Raw genomic sequence first — 14,816 nt, forward strand, 5'->3', positions numbered from 1 at the left:
GTATAGAGAAAGGGAAAGAAAGAGGGGTCTTTCTGCTTTGCCTTGCTAATATAATGGAGTTAGTTTTGTAGTCCCTTTGGTATGAGAACTGAATCTTTTTCCACCAACTACCGCCTCGTCTCCTAGTGCCACATCTCTAAGGGGCAGCAATACCTACCCTCAACTCCTTTGAGCTAGACACCTGTAAAGAAAGGGAAATCTGTATTCCTCATACTCCCAAAAGAAGTGTGCTTACTCTTTTAGGTAACTACTAAGTTGAAGCTTTTTGAGTAAATCCAAAAGACAAGTAAGCTGGAAGGACTTCCATGAAATGTGCCAGTCAGACTCAGCTAGTACCAAGGTTGGATCCACTTAAAATCCATGTTCTTCTAGAAAACTGCACTAACAGTGCAATAGTTCAGACCACGAAATTCTAATATCATACTGCCTTGGTTAGAATCCCAGCTGCACTGTTTACAAACTGTGTGGCTTTGCCAAGTCACTTAACTTCTCGGGGCTTTAGTATCCTTTTTTTTTTTAATAGGGATAATCACAGTATCTACCTTACAGTTTCCTAAGGATTAAATAACTTAATATATGCCAAAGCACCTAAAGCCTGCATGGTGGATAAGTACAAGCTATCATCATCACCACCAAACTGGTATGTCTTGACACAAGCTCTGGGATGATGGCTATGACTCCACTCCAGAGAAAGTTTAGTGATCAACAATAGGCCTCTCATCATAACTTTCTATATAGCCAGTAACAATGTTGCTTTCAATCCATGGGACTTTGCACCTCACCATACTTCCATACAGGGCCTCCCTTACCTGGTGCAATTGGAGAAAGGGATCCCTGCCCTCAAATATGCATGCCTGCCTGCACCGAGGAAGGCAACAGGTACAAGGGAAATTTTATATGTGAGGGAGAGAGTCACAGACTGGCTATTATTAAAGAATAGTCATTGACATTTGCCCAAAATGAGTCAGTCACACAGGAGTCCCCACAGATATGGATGAGGAGATTAGAAGGTAGGGAGCATGGGCAGTGCCTAGCCTTGGTATGGAACTGCTATAGGGGACTCTGAGTGGCATGAGCCAGCAGAAGGACACAGAAAGGGCAGAGGAGGTATAGAAAGGGGTCTGGTGGGTATTGGGTGGTGGCAGGAGAATGGAAATTGAAAACAAATCACCAGCTTCATAATTCTGCAGTAACCTTCTCACTTCCATTTCAGATTATCAAGTGCCAGGGGAGGTGATTCCAATTTTACAGGTAAAGAAAATGAAAACACAAATGGGTTTGGTGACTCACTGCTGGTTCAATTTTATTTCCTTTGCACTGTTGTTTTTAATAAACAGGACTGAAAAAATAGATTTCATTTTTGTATTTGTATAGCTGTGCTCTATCCTGGAAACAGTCCACTGACTCCCTACTGCAGCCATGAAGTACCAAAATATCTTATGGCCTCATCCCTAAGACTTCCAACAATTGTCTGAACAGTATCAGCTGCACTGATTAAACCAGTGGCTGTGTTATTGCCCACACTGAATCATCTTTGATTTTAGTTTCAACTGAATCAGCTTTCAGTGATTTGTTTTTCTCTTCAGGCTGCTTGAGTTCAACAAGTTAAGACAGGTAGTCTGATTCCATGGATTTTTCCTCCATGTGGTTTTCATGTGTGCTTCTTCATTAGTTTGCAGCTCCTGGTGATTGACAGGTATGATGTCTATTTCCGAGCCCTATTTAGGTGGCTTGGCCTATCCCTGAGGCTTTCTACCTGACCTGAAAGGGCCCTGTCTAATCTGAGATAAACACACTGCCCTGTGTGTGATTTGAGAGTTAGAACATTTCAGACTACTGTGAAGGATCCAGTGAATGGAGGTACTCATTCCCCACTTCTACCTTGGTTCCTGGGATAAAGGAGCTGTCTAAAGTTTGGGATGCCTGGGGCATATCTCTCCATTAATAAGACAAGTATCCATGTTGCAGATAACATGGAAATGGCCTTGCACAGCTATAAGATTTTTAATCATTTTCTGCCTAGAGATAAGACACATAAAAAATCAAGGGTAAGGAAGCATGGCACTCAAATGAGTGAATGTGGTCATCTGTTCTCTGCTCATCTTCTGCAACCTTGATAAGAAGAGTGGAAATTGACAGCTGGAGGGATGGGAGGAAGGTGGGAGCAGGGGGTTGAACCTCATAGTTAATGACTTCTTTAGACCTCAGTCCACTAGGTGAGCTCTTGGTTACCCTGTAGCAATCCCAAAGAGCCTCAGGTCTAATAGTTCTTTGATGTATGTAATGCCAGAGTTCCCTCCTGTATAAAAATGGTACTTAAGGGACCAAAGCAAATTTTAACAGCATCTATTAGACCTACACAAGTTTTACCAAGATGAACTCTGTAGCACTCACCAACTGCAGGTAATGCACCAATGCTTCTTCTGTCTCCCCTTCAATACCTAGCATGATGTGGTTACTGTGGCTACTTAGCCACTGAAGTGCAATAACCCTTTTGGTTCCAACCTCTTCTTAGTCTCAGTTCTAGAAAACAGCTCAAGAGAAATCTGACTAGCAATCTCTTCCTGAGTTCATCCTCTTATTTTGTAAAGTGTGAAATTTTATGCATTCTGTCTGGCCTTCACTTCTAATAATATACCAATGGAAGTGGTATATTATTTAAATTTTACTTCATTAAAAAAAATTTTTACTTCATTAATCAGAAAGGGAGAAAAACTATGAGAGATGCTTTACTATAGGAAACAAACTGAGGGTTTCTGGAGGGGAGGTGGGCCGGGGGGACAGGATAATTGGATGTTGACCATTAAGGAAGGCACGTAATGTGATGAGCACTGGATGTTATACACAACTGATGAATATTGAACTCTACATCTGAAACTAAACTAAATAAATAAATAAATAAATAATAAATCTCCTTTCATAACAACATTCAGTAAAATTCCATTTTAATTTTGGAATATATACAGAAGAGCCTTATGTAAAAATTCCTCTCTAGAATATATTTCTCTGCTGAGTAACTTACCTTGTAGACATCATGACTGCCAATTATGGCATCAAAGAGTGTGTACAGGTCATTGAGAAGATCCACCACCTCAATGGGCTCACTCATGGCTGAGATGGTGGTAAAGCCCACAATGTCACTGAAGTACAAGGTGACCAGGTCAAAGCCCTCAGGTTCAACTGTGCAGCCCTTTTTGAGGGATTCAGCAACTGATCTGAAAAACAGACACAGCTATTCCTCAGAGGACACAAGGCTTCCTGCATGCCACACACACATCTGCTAGAACACAATTTCTCCAAAATCACTGCCAAGTAAATGATGAGGAAGAATGTCATCTGGATGAAAACATTAATTCTTTCATTTAGTCTATAAATATATTTTGAGTGCTTATGATGTGCCAGGCATTGTGCCAGATTCAGGGATACAGCATTGAACAGACAGCCATGGTCTGTGTTTTTGTTGAGATTTTTCAGCTAACCTTTTTCCTCAGTTGTCCCTTCACTCAAGGAATGTTCCCAGGTTATTGCTTTGCATGAGATCAGTTTCCTCAATTATCTCCTAGAAGATCATGTTACAACATAATCAGGTGCCTTGGAAATTTTGGAAATAGTATCAACAGGTAAGGCTTTGAACTAAGGAAGGAAAAACATAGAAAAACAACTCTTCTACTCTCCTCTAGGAGCTCAAAGAACTGCTTCCTTTTAATTGGTCAGCTTCCAAGCAAAGTCATGAAGTGACACATAGAAAAACGGCAGCACCAAAAACTTAAATGACCAGTATGCTCCACAGGTAGTGGGAAATTAGGAAGGTGTGCTCTACTCCCTTGGTTTCCAATTCATCTTTGATTTGAAGGTGTGACTCAAACCTACTGGAAGTAGAGAGGGTTCAGGACAGGGGGAGGGAGCAGTTAGTTGATGGGCAATTTTTTTTCTATTTTTAATAGAACACACTGTTACAAGGATTCACACTCCTCAGGTGTTCACACATACGGTGGTAGCATCTGTGTTAGAAGCTTTTCCGTTTTCTGTTTTTCAATTTCCAGCTCTTCAGTCCGTTCCTGGATCAAATCTTCCAAGTTGCTAGAATATTGCTCCAACATCCGAAGCATGGAATCAATGATATTGGTCTTCTTCCCTTTATTGAAAGTTTTAAACTGGAAGTAAAACAGAAAAAGGAATGAAGGAGTTTTCACTCTTCAAACTCAGAGATGATAGAGTAGGACCCCTTATCACAAATCCCTTCCTCTAAAATGCCATTGCACAAGAAGTAAACCTAGGTATAAATAGGAAAATTCACCACTCAAACTCATTGTTACCCTGACCCATTCACAGGCTCATTTTCCCTGAGTACTTTATCCCGCCACCCTTCTGGCTCTTTGAAGTCTGAGCAAAGGTCTTCTGGGAAGAATTCTCCAGCTCTCAGATGCTGTCACATGAGTAGTAACCACTTCAAAGTCAATAGGATCTCATCTTGAGCCCAGGCCATTTGTGAGTGGGATAAGGGGAAAGAAGTCAGGGAGTACTATTTTACCATTTTGGATAATCAACCTACTAAATCATCCTTACTTCTAATACCACTGTGTTACCAGTTCTTGGACAGTGGATGGTTCCCTGACCTCTTAAATATGACCCAAGAACCACATGATAAGATCTACCCCTATTTCTTACCATCTTACCATGGGGGCCAGGAATAATGATGTGCCCTAGCATCTACCCTTCATGTCAGTTAGGGTCATGTAAAAATTCAACTAACTGTCTTGCCCCATTATATGCCCTGATCCTTTAGATGTGGCTGCATGCCATGGATTTTTAATGTGCCCTCCAGAAACCCTGTCCATCTACAGAGGCAGGGAGCTTGGCATAGCACTGGAATCACTTGGGGGTAGCTCCTCCTTGCTGATGTGTTCAGCATGCACAAGGCCACGTTTACAACAATGAAAAGACTGGTGGTAGTTTTTCTGAGCAGACATCTAGGAATTTGTCCCAGTGAATCCTCTTACGCAGCTGGGCCACACATGCTCCCCTTAGTACTCAATGCCCCAAAGCTGATACTTGGGAGTTTCCTTCTGAGCCTGGTCCACATCTACAGGTCTACAAAGGTCCTACAGGTAATCTCAGTAGCCTGCTCAGATGTTGAAGGCTTCCCTATTGCCTAACCCAGGGAGCCTCCTTCTCCTTCTCTTCCTATTTAAGTTTTATTAGCTGCAGGAGTTGGCAGGCTATCCTGGTCTTTCAGATGGTCTCAACTTCCATTGAAGCATTTCAGTGATGGCAGCCCCACCAATAACTTGTTTGAAGGCCGTATGATGTGTACTCCTTCTATCACCAGCTTCCCTGCTGCCTTCTGAAATATCATCTCTAGCATCAACACAAGGGCAAATGCTTTTTCTCTTGCCTCATGGTAAGTTTTCAGAAATGTGACCTTCATGGTCCTTTGCCTTTTCCATACTATTGAACACCTGCCTGAGTGTCCTCAAGAAACCCAGCCAGACTAATGGAGGCATTGTTAGCTGGGGACATGGATGACTTCATATGCAGGGCCCCTCGGGCTTTCAATCCAACTCTTTCTTTTTTCTGCCTCAGATACCTGCCACTCACAAAGCATCTCAGTGCTGTACTCCAGCCAGGCTCAAAACTCTCTCCACCAGAGCTCACACAGCACTCACAGAAAGCACCCTCAGTTTCGGTATCTCGTAGTTTCAACACAACCATAAGCTGCATGTTCCAATATAGGAACTGTACCCTAGTTCCCCTCAGCAGTGCTCTCTCTGTCCTTTCCTCCTTTCCTCATTTCTCCTATTTATTCTCCAACTCTAGGGAAAGAATCAGCCTCTATAGAAATTCAGTCTCATAAGTAGAGAGGTTACCATTTTTCTTCCACTCTGTTGCCTCAAGTAGTTCCCTAGGAATCTTAAAAATCTGCTTTTGTACTCCCATTTGCACTTTCTTCCATCATGAGCATTCTTTCAAACACTACCTTTCTTGATCCCTCAAAACCACCTAGCATCACTTTGATGGTATACTCATCAGAACTTTCTGGGATCTTCAAAGCAAATGTGGCTCTATGAGGACCTACATCTATTCTATGATACCCATCTTTTAACAGTCTCAATGCCATTACCTTGCAAATACCCAATAGTTCAATTCTATTTCTGAAAGGTTGGCTAGGTCAGACTGTGGATGGTCCGGAACATATACAGAAGAACATTAAAACCAACCATTGCACTCTTGGAGAATGTACCAGGGATATTCCACTATCAAAGGCCTCTAAGCAACCACCCCAATGCTTCTTCCCCAAGAGGAGTGATATTTTTTCTCTTGAAAGGGTTTCCTTTCACAATATGATGAGAACCCGAGGAGTTAGTTTTGGGTAAGCTGGCTTTAGGATGACTTCTGGGCAGTGCTAAGATTCACAGAGTCCTTACCTGATTAAATATTTCATCAAAAGTTGGTCGCTGTTCTGCAGGTTCAGCCCAGCACTGCTTCATCAGCTGGAGACATTCTGGAGGGGCATATTCAGGAGGAACCACTGGTCTGTACACAGGCGGAGGCTTCTTAAGTCTGTCTATGATTTCTGTACAGAAGTAAGAAGGGAAAGTTTCATAAAACCCCAGAAAGAACACCAAGATTTGGAAAAGATCATTGAGGTTTAGCAAAGAAAGAGGTTAATTAGGAAAAGATTCACAGAAAAGCCATCTCCTTTGCTTTCTCCTTAGATGGCTTGCATATAAATTGTATCTGAGCAAAGGAAATATTAGTCAAGTGAGGAGAGGGCAAAAAATTGATCAACTGGGCTATTGGTATCATTTAGGCTCAGCTTTAACCTGCTTTTAGGTTTTAGGTTTTAGTTGTGGCCTATCTGATGTCAGTTCTAACACTATACCTCCAATGATCTGGCTTCCTTCGCTTACACCCAAATCATTTAAAGTTTCCAATGCCAGGCAGTCCGCCGGGTGGCTCAGCAATTTAGCGCTGCCTTCAGCCCAGGGCATGATCCTGGAGTCCCAGGATCAAGTCCCAGGTAGGGCTCCCTGCATGGGGCCTGCTATTTCCTCTGCCTGTATCTCTGCCTCTGTGTGTGTGTGTGTCTCTCATGAATGGATAAATAAAATCTTTTAAAAAAAATAAATAAAGTTTCCAATCCCCACAGTAGACCCACTTAGCCTTCCCTGAAGGCCCAGGCCCAGGCCCAGCCAGATCCATGCTGTGAGCCCTGCCTGGTCCCTAGGAAAGAGGATTAAGAACTCCAATAAATAGTTCAAGACCTCATCTAGATCCCCCTGGCTGCTTGTCCTTGAACTCCACTTTCAGTGAAACATTTACTATGTATCAGACTATGGGCTAATGACTTTGAATGCATTCTTTCATTAGATTCTCACTACAAACAGATGAGGTAGGAACTCTTATTTTTATTTTACAGGAAGTGAAAATGAGGGACAGAGAGAAAGTAAATTGCTCAAAGTCATATGGCTAACAAATGACAGAATTTGAATTTGACCCCAGGCAGTCTCAATCTACTATGTTGTCCTGTTTCTAAATGCCTCAAATTTCAACTGGGAGTTCCAAAACTCCCTATTCAGACCCAAAAGCCGCTAGTGACTGAGAGGTCAAGATTAGGCAGACTGAACAAGAGTGAAAACTCCCTGGAAGTAGGAGAAAACAGTTAGCCTTCAATGTCCTCAGCAACCCACAGCAGACCTCAAACTGTTCTCTCTGCTTCCAGTCTAGCCTTCTGCAAAACATTCTTAAAACACAAATTTAGCCATGTCACTTTCTTGCTTAAAGCCCATTCACGACTTCTCATAACATATAGGGTAAAATCCAAGCCCTATCTCTTCATCTCATTTCTTATCCCTAACCCCCTCCCCACAGCCTCAACTCCAACAGGCACTAAACCTTGCTTGCCCCACTGGTGTGTCCTGCCCACCTCTGCATTGGCTGTAACACTCCAACTGTGCTGCTTTATACCATAGTGAGTGTTCCCTTGCCTCCATGAAAGGGAAGGTTTCTGCCTCTGACTTCTCAGTCCCTTGTGACATTACGCTCCTGCTCCTTTAACCCAGGTTGGCCTATATCGGTAATGGCTTCTCCATTGCAGCGCCCAACTCTCAGTGTAATAGATTGCGTGCAAACCAGTCCCTTGGAGTGTGACTGCCTTCATTCACTCTCCAGTAAAGGGAGTCCTTAGCCTTTTACCAGAACACCATTGAGTTGAATGGGTTACCTCTCTGCTTAAGCCCAGTATAATTCATGCCCTTGAGGAGGTTATAGTCCAATTGAAAAGGTAAACAATGACCAACAATATATGTGCTGCCGAAGCAAGCACAACAATGACCAACAATATAAGCATTCTAGCAGACATTATACACAGATAAGCACAGAGGGGGCACCTGGCCCACATTGAAGAGGTCAGAGAAGGCTTTCCAGAGGAGGTGACAAAAATTGGATGGGGCAAAGTGGAGAGAAGGTAGGGGCATTCCAGGGACTGTGAGAAGCTCTCTTGAAAGCACACAGGTAGCTGGAGTGTAGGGAATGACAGAAGATAAGCTTAGAGAGGTGGCTAGGGGCCAGATTTCAAAAAGCCTTGTATGTCATGTGAGGAATCTGGGCTTCATTTGACAAGTGATGGGGAACAGTTAGGGAGTTTTGAGTAGAGGAATGCTATTGGACTCTGAGTGGGGCAAAGAATAGCTAAGTATTTTGGGTTTTTTTGTTTTGTTTTGTCTACATTTTATATGTTTTTCCTTTGAAACAAATTTAGACTCCAGAAAAGTTATCAAACTAGTATAATAATTGCCTGTATACCCTTCACTCAGCTTCCTCTAATGTTAATATAACCATAGTATGAAGGAAATTAATATTGGTACATTACTATTACTACTGTTCTAGTCTTTATTTGAATTTCATCAATTTCATCCCTAATATCCCTTTTTTGTCCCACAATCCAACTCAAGATCCCATATTGTATTTAGTTATTGTGTCTCAGTCAGCTTCAGTCTGTGATGGTTCCTCATTCTGCCTGTCTTTTATGACTTTGATACTTTTGATGAGTACTGGCCAATTATTTTGTAGAATGTCTCTCATTTGGGGTGTGTCTGATGTTTTCTCCTGGGTTGCTTGTTATGCATTTTTTTGCAAAAATTCCACAAGGTGATATTGTGCCCTTGTCAGTGCATTGCGTCAGGGGGTACATGATGTCAACGTGCCTTGATCATTTGGTAAAGGTGGTATCTGCAGGATCATTCTCCACTAGTAAACTTAATATTTTTCCATTTGTAATTACTAAGTATGCAGTGAGTTCATACTCTCAGGATATGCAAATATCCTGTTTCCCCTCAAACTTTTGCCCAGTGATTTTATCATTCCTTTATGTATTGTGCCTGACAGGCAGCAGCCATTTTGGTGAAAGATGAGGATAAAAGCCTAAGGCATGTCACAGGGAAAGTATGGAAGACCTTGCCATCCAGGAGCATCATGAAGGGTACTGAGATACCTGACAGAAACTGTCCCAAAGTAGAGGAGGCTGCTAAAAAAAAAAAAAAAAAAAAAAAAAAAGCCAACATAGGTCCTGTAGGAGGTCCTTGGCTTATGTCACAATTTGGAAAGGGCCAGCTTCTTGGGTTGGGGAACTTCTTCCAAATTCCTAAATCTGTTTGGCTTTAAGTCCCACCTGTGCATAACACAGGCTATTTGCAGACTAGTAGGCAGTTAGCACAAACACATAACTGCATTCACTCTTCTGGCAAATTACAACAGCCTGGGTTAGGCTGATGATCTGGGTCATGGTGGGCCCCTGGTGGCCTTTTCTCACTTCCCACTTACCTTTGGCGGGCAGATCCATCATGCAGAATGGGGTGCCCCGGACCATCACTTCTTGCATGATGATGGCAAAGCTATAGACATCTCCTGCAAAATAACCTAACCTGTTGCCCTTTGGGGCTCTCAACAGTTCAGGGGCCGTCCATAGCAACTCTGAAAAGAAAGCATTGTGTAGTGAATGCAGAGAGGATTAACTGACAGCATTTGCAATACCCTGAAAGGTTCCAAGGGTGCTGTTTCATTGACTGCTTTACATTTTTATTAGACAGACTGGCATGTGCGTGCCCCCCGGGGTCCAAAGCTATGAATCTAAGAAATTGCACACAGAAAAAGCATACCAACTCTCCCCACTCCAGGACCATGCAAGCAGATATAGTGGAGGTGTGGGGCAAGGCAGAGAAGCTCAAAGTAGAAAAACTATCTGGCACTTGCTTTCTTGCTCTCTTGAGCCTGCAAGTAGCAATTGGCAGGCTTCCAGGGAAAGGCAAGTGCACAGCCACTCTGGTTGCCATGGATTTGCTATTTGCTAAGATCTATATGTGTCTGGTAATTTGATTGTGCCAGGGCTCAGGGATTCACAAGTTGCTTTCTCCAGGTCTTCTCTAAGAGGATTAGAGGATCTCCAGGCCTCCTCTATTCCTCACAGAGCAAAAAGATGCAACAATTCCTTCAAGTTAGTTCTACAAATATTTATTGAGGGTCTATTATGTACCAGGCACTAGGTTCAGGAGAATGACGCCAGAGATGAATTAGACCTTGCCTCTGCCCTTGTTCACAGAGCAGTGGGCAACACAGAGCAGTGGGCAACACAGACATGTGAATCCCTAACTGCAATACATGTCAGGGCCACTTAAGAAATATATAAAGAAATACACAATGGGGCAACTGGGTGGCTCAGTCAGTTAAGCATCCGACTCTTGGTTTTGGCACAGGTCAAGATCCCAGGGTCGTGAGATGGAGCCCCACTGTCAGACTGTGTGTTCTGCGTGGAATCTGCTTGAGATTCTCTCTCTCCCTCTGCCCCTCCCTCCGATTATATGCTTCACTCTCATAAATAAATAAATAAATAAATAAATAATAAAACATTAGTGATGTAAATGGAATAGTCAAAAGTTGGAGGGAGCACTTTACACAGAATCGTATGAAATTGCCATTTCTGTGAGTCAAAAATGATTGAATATTGACAATTCCATCATGCTCAAACAGAGAGAGAGAGAGAGAGAGAGAGAGAGAGAAAACTGAGCTGATCAAATTAATCCAGGAAGGCTTCCTGGAAAAGTTAGATCTTAAAGGAGCTTGTTAAAAAGGTCAAGGATGTAGTTTCCTAGAGCTGATAGGGTAAGGGCTTTACAGGGAGAAAGAACAGTACGTGCAAAAGAACAAGAAGTAGAAAGGAGCAAATTGCAGAGGGGGGTTGGGGTAAGCAGATTAGCTTGGCTGAAGAGAAGGGCTCTGTTAAGGAATAATGAGAAATGAGAAATGGGGTTGATGAAGTGGGGGAGGGAGGGTTGCTAGAAGAATGAGGGCAGAAGGTGAGAGGCCCTGAGAGCCAAATGAAGGCATTTGGAGTGAATACAAAAGGCAGTAGGGGTGTGGGAGCTGGAGAGGGATTTGATGAAAGCTGTGTTCCAAAGATTAATCTGGCAACCTGCACAGGCTGGATTGAAGGAAAGAGGCTGGAGTCAGGGAGACTGGCTAGGAAGTTATTACAGTAAGAGCTGGAGGGGAAGTGAAAGGGGCCTAAGTGAGGATGGGGGCAGCAGCTGGACAGGGAACCAGAGACATAGGAAGGCTATGATGGAGAAGGTAGTGACAGCACTGGGGATGGACTCAGTGTGCTCCTTGGAGGGAAAAGGTTGGAGTAAACCAGGGTTGAACTCCAGAAAGGAAGGCTGGAGAAGAGTGTCTGCTGCAGGTGGGGGTGTGTGTGAAAGTGCTGGCTAACTCTTCACCTTGTTAACTTCGGGGTATTGGGAAGGGAGCCCAGGGAACAAGCTCCTGCAAAGCAGGAAGGAGGATGGAGAGGTCAGTAATTATTTTGGTGTGTTAGTGAAACCCAGGAAAGAAATACTCACCCTGGAAATTCCTATTTTGAGCCAATTCTGATCAAAATAGTGGAATGGGGAACTCTAGCCTCACCTTCAATCATGTACTCATCTTCTCTCTTTGTCCTCCAGATGTCCCCAGCCTTTGTCATACCCACACACCCCCACTTTCCTGCCCCCATGAAATTCTCTGACATACTTACTATAGTGGTTTTTGCCTTTATGTCTTCTTGCCTAGGAGGACTTATATTTGCAAATAAGACCCAAAGAGATTGAATGTTACTTTGGTAAAAGGAATGCATTTCTGACTGTGGGATTTCAGGAATACATTTCTGATACAGTCTGGAAGGGAGGGCAGAGAGGTTATCTCAGAGCAAGAAAAATGCAGCTGTTTCTTCTGCTATCCTCTCTCCTACTCATTTAAAAGCAGAAGAAGGGAAAAGAGGACAAAATTCTCCAGTAAAAAGCTGGATGATTAAATACAATCATTACCAAATAGTATTTTCAAAGAGCACTTACATGTATGTTGTTAATGGCTAAAATGAGGCTTTATCTGCACTATACTTATATAATTGAAAGTGGACAGTAATGAATACGCTTACAACCCACCCCCATTTCCCCATCCCCACTCCAGAGCCAAGTAAGAGTCACTACCTACCATTAGACTTGAACTCTCAGGAAAACTAGAAAAATTACTTTGGCTTGTTTTGCATCTGCTGATGCCAGTACTAACTCGGAGCCTTGCTGTGGTGATAAAACTCAACTGTGGAGAGCCAGTATGGTGAAGTGCAAAAGAACAAAGAGCTGAAAGTCAGGAGACAGAAGTTGAGCCCACAGATTTGCAAGAGCCTTCCGGTTAAAAGATTCTATTAGCCCTGTCATCTAAGGAGGAAGCAGCAAGTATCTTTATTTAATTTTATTTCATCCGTTCATCAATTCAACAAACATTTATTCTGCCAGGTATAGAGTGAAAGGGAAGCAAACCTGTTTCTTGCCTTCGCAGAGCTTATAGGTTAAGTTGGGAGAGAAGACAGCTAATTAAATACGTAATACCAGGGGCGCCTGGGTGGCTTAGTCAGTTAAGTGTCTGCCTTTGGTTCAGGTCATGATCCAGGGTCCTGCGATGGAGCCCTGCATCTGGCTCCCTGCTTAGCCTGATTCTCCCTCTGCCTCTGCCTACTATGTTCTCTCTCTCTCTCTCTCTCTCTCTCTCTCTAAGAAATAAAATCTTTAAAAAAGAAAACAGGTAATACAGCAAAATATGGTATTACAACAAAGTTCAAAGCCCTAAGAATCATAAAGAGGGAAACTTAGCTGAGCATGGGGGGCCATGACAAGTCTCTTGAATCAGTGGTATTTAAGGTGAGTCCCAAAGAGTCCCAATCTAGCCAGACTCAGATGAGTGTATAACAGAGGGGGAAGAGAAGAGTATCCCAAGGAATGGGCAAAGCATGTGTGAAGGTCCAGGAGTAAGAGAGAGCCTGGGGTAAATAAACAACTGGAAGGAGTTCAGCCCTGCTAGAGCCCAGAGATAGAGGGGGAGTGATTAAGTACAAGAGGTCCACCAGACCTAACCCACACAGGGCTCATAAGCCTTGTAAAGGAATTTGAACTTTATCCTAGGAGCAATGGGAAGCCATTCAGTGAATTTTGGCACAGCTCTAACATGATCAGATTTGCAGTTGAGAAAACTCCTTCTGGCTGCAGTGTGTGAAGAATGCATTGAGCATCCAGACTGCCATTGCAATTTGGAGAGTGAAATGAAACAATAAGAAGGAGAGACAGAGCAAGAGACAGATATGGTACACACACACACACACACACACACACACACACACCCTATCCTTTCCCCACTCCAAGACCAGAGTTTCGTAAGTTTGCAAGTTGCCAACCTGTGAATTAAATGGAACTCTGGGAAGCTGGGCATTGCGTTTATCTTTTATAGATGAGTCTTCTTGACAGGAAGCTAAGTACTTGACGATATGCATCTGCTGTCCCCAACATTCTAGCATTAATACCAGGCAACTACTCCAAGCTTTCAAACTGGAAGTAGCCACACAATAACCATAAGATTAAGTTGGCAACAAGAATAGGACCACAGAAAGAGAGAGTGGGAGAGGGAGAAAGAGAGAATATAGCACAGTTTTTATTGTGATTACCAGGAGCTTCAAGTCCTCCAAAGCATGGATGGGCAGAAAAAGGAAATTGTTATTATAAATTGTAATTTAGCTATGTGTAGGAGTCAATACTCAAAAGACCTGAAGTGAATTCCTGGAACTACTAAGTAGCTGTAGGACTTGGGCAAATCTTGAGCCTCACTTATCTCATCTGTAAAACAAGAGTTGGACTAGATGTCTTCCTAACATTCAATATTCTGCAAGTTTTATAAAGCACAAAGATGCTGCCCCTAATGGCTGGGCTGTCTTGTCTGCATCTATGCATATTCTTTTTTTTTTAATTTTTATTTATTTATGATAGTCACAGAGAGAGAGAGAGAGAGAGAGAGAGAGAGAGAGAGGCAGAGACACAGGCAGAAGGAGAAGCAGGCTCCATGCACCGGGAGCCCGATGTGGGATTCGATCCCGGGTCTCCAGGATCGCGCCCTGGGCCAAAGGCAGGCGCCAAACCTCTGCGCCACCCAGGGATCCCTATGCATATTCTTTATGTGTCTTTCGGTCTTTGTTTCCCTTACATAGTAAAGTCAGCAGTTTTAAAATTTACACTGCCAAAGATTCTTTCAAGAATATATGTTGTAATTTTGATCTGTCCCTCTGTCTTTCTTGGGTTGTCTGTTTCTCTGTGTTTCTGTGTCACTCTCTCTTCCTCAGCCTTGCAATGCTGGTTAAAATTCTTAATGCCCAAATGTCCTCTATGTATTTAACTCCATCCTTTCTCTCCTTCTTAGTCTTCCTTCCTGTCTTCCATCAGCTCTTCCCTCACTCATCCACTTCC

General features: G+C 43.0%; 1 protein-coding gene across 1 annotated transcript in view; it reads right to left on the reverse strand.

Moving 5' to 3' along the window:
• Positions 1-14,816, reverse strand: part of GUCY2F (guanylate cyclase 2F, retinal) — a 94,968-nt gene that overhangs the window by 17,212 nt on the left and 62,940 nt on the right. Inside the window, exons 10-13 of the mRNA XM_041741930.1 lie at positions 9,823-9,972; positions 6,426-6,574; positions 3,991-4,154; positions 3,023-3,215 (exon numbers count right to left, since the gene is read on the reverse strand). Of these exons, the coding sequence (XP_041597864.1) occupies positions 3,023-3,215; positions 3,991-4,154; positions 6,426-6,574; positions 9,823-9,972 (656 nt within the window). The remainder of the gene's footprint in view (positions 1-3,022; positions 3,216-3,990; positions 4,155-6,425; positions 6,575-9,822; positions 9,973-14,816) is intronic.

This window comes from Vulpes lagopus, chromosome X, assembly GCF_018345385.1.
Source record: "Vulpes lagopus strain Blue_001 chromosome X, ASM1834538v1, whole genome shotgun sequence".
Lineage (NCBI taxonomy): Eukaryota > Metazoa > Chordata > Mammalia > Carnivora > Canidae > Vulpes > Vulpes lagopus.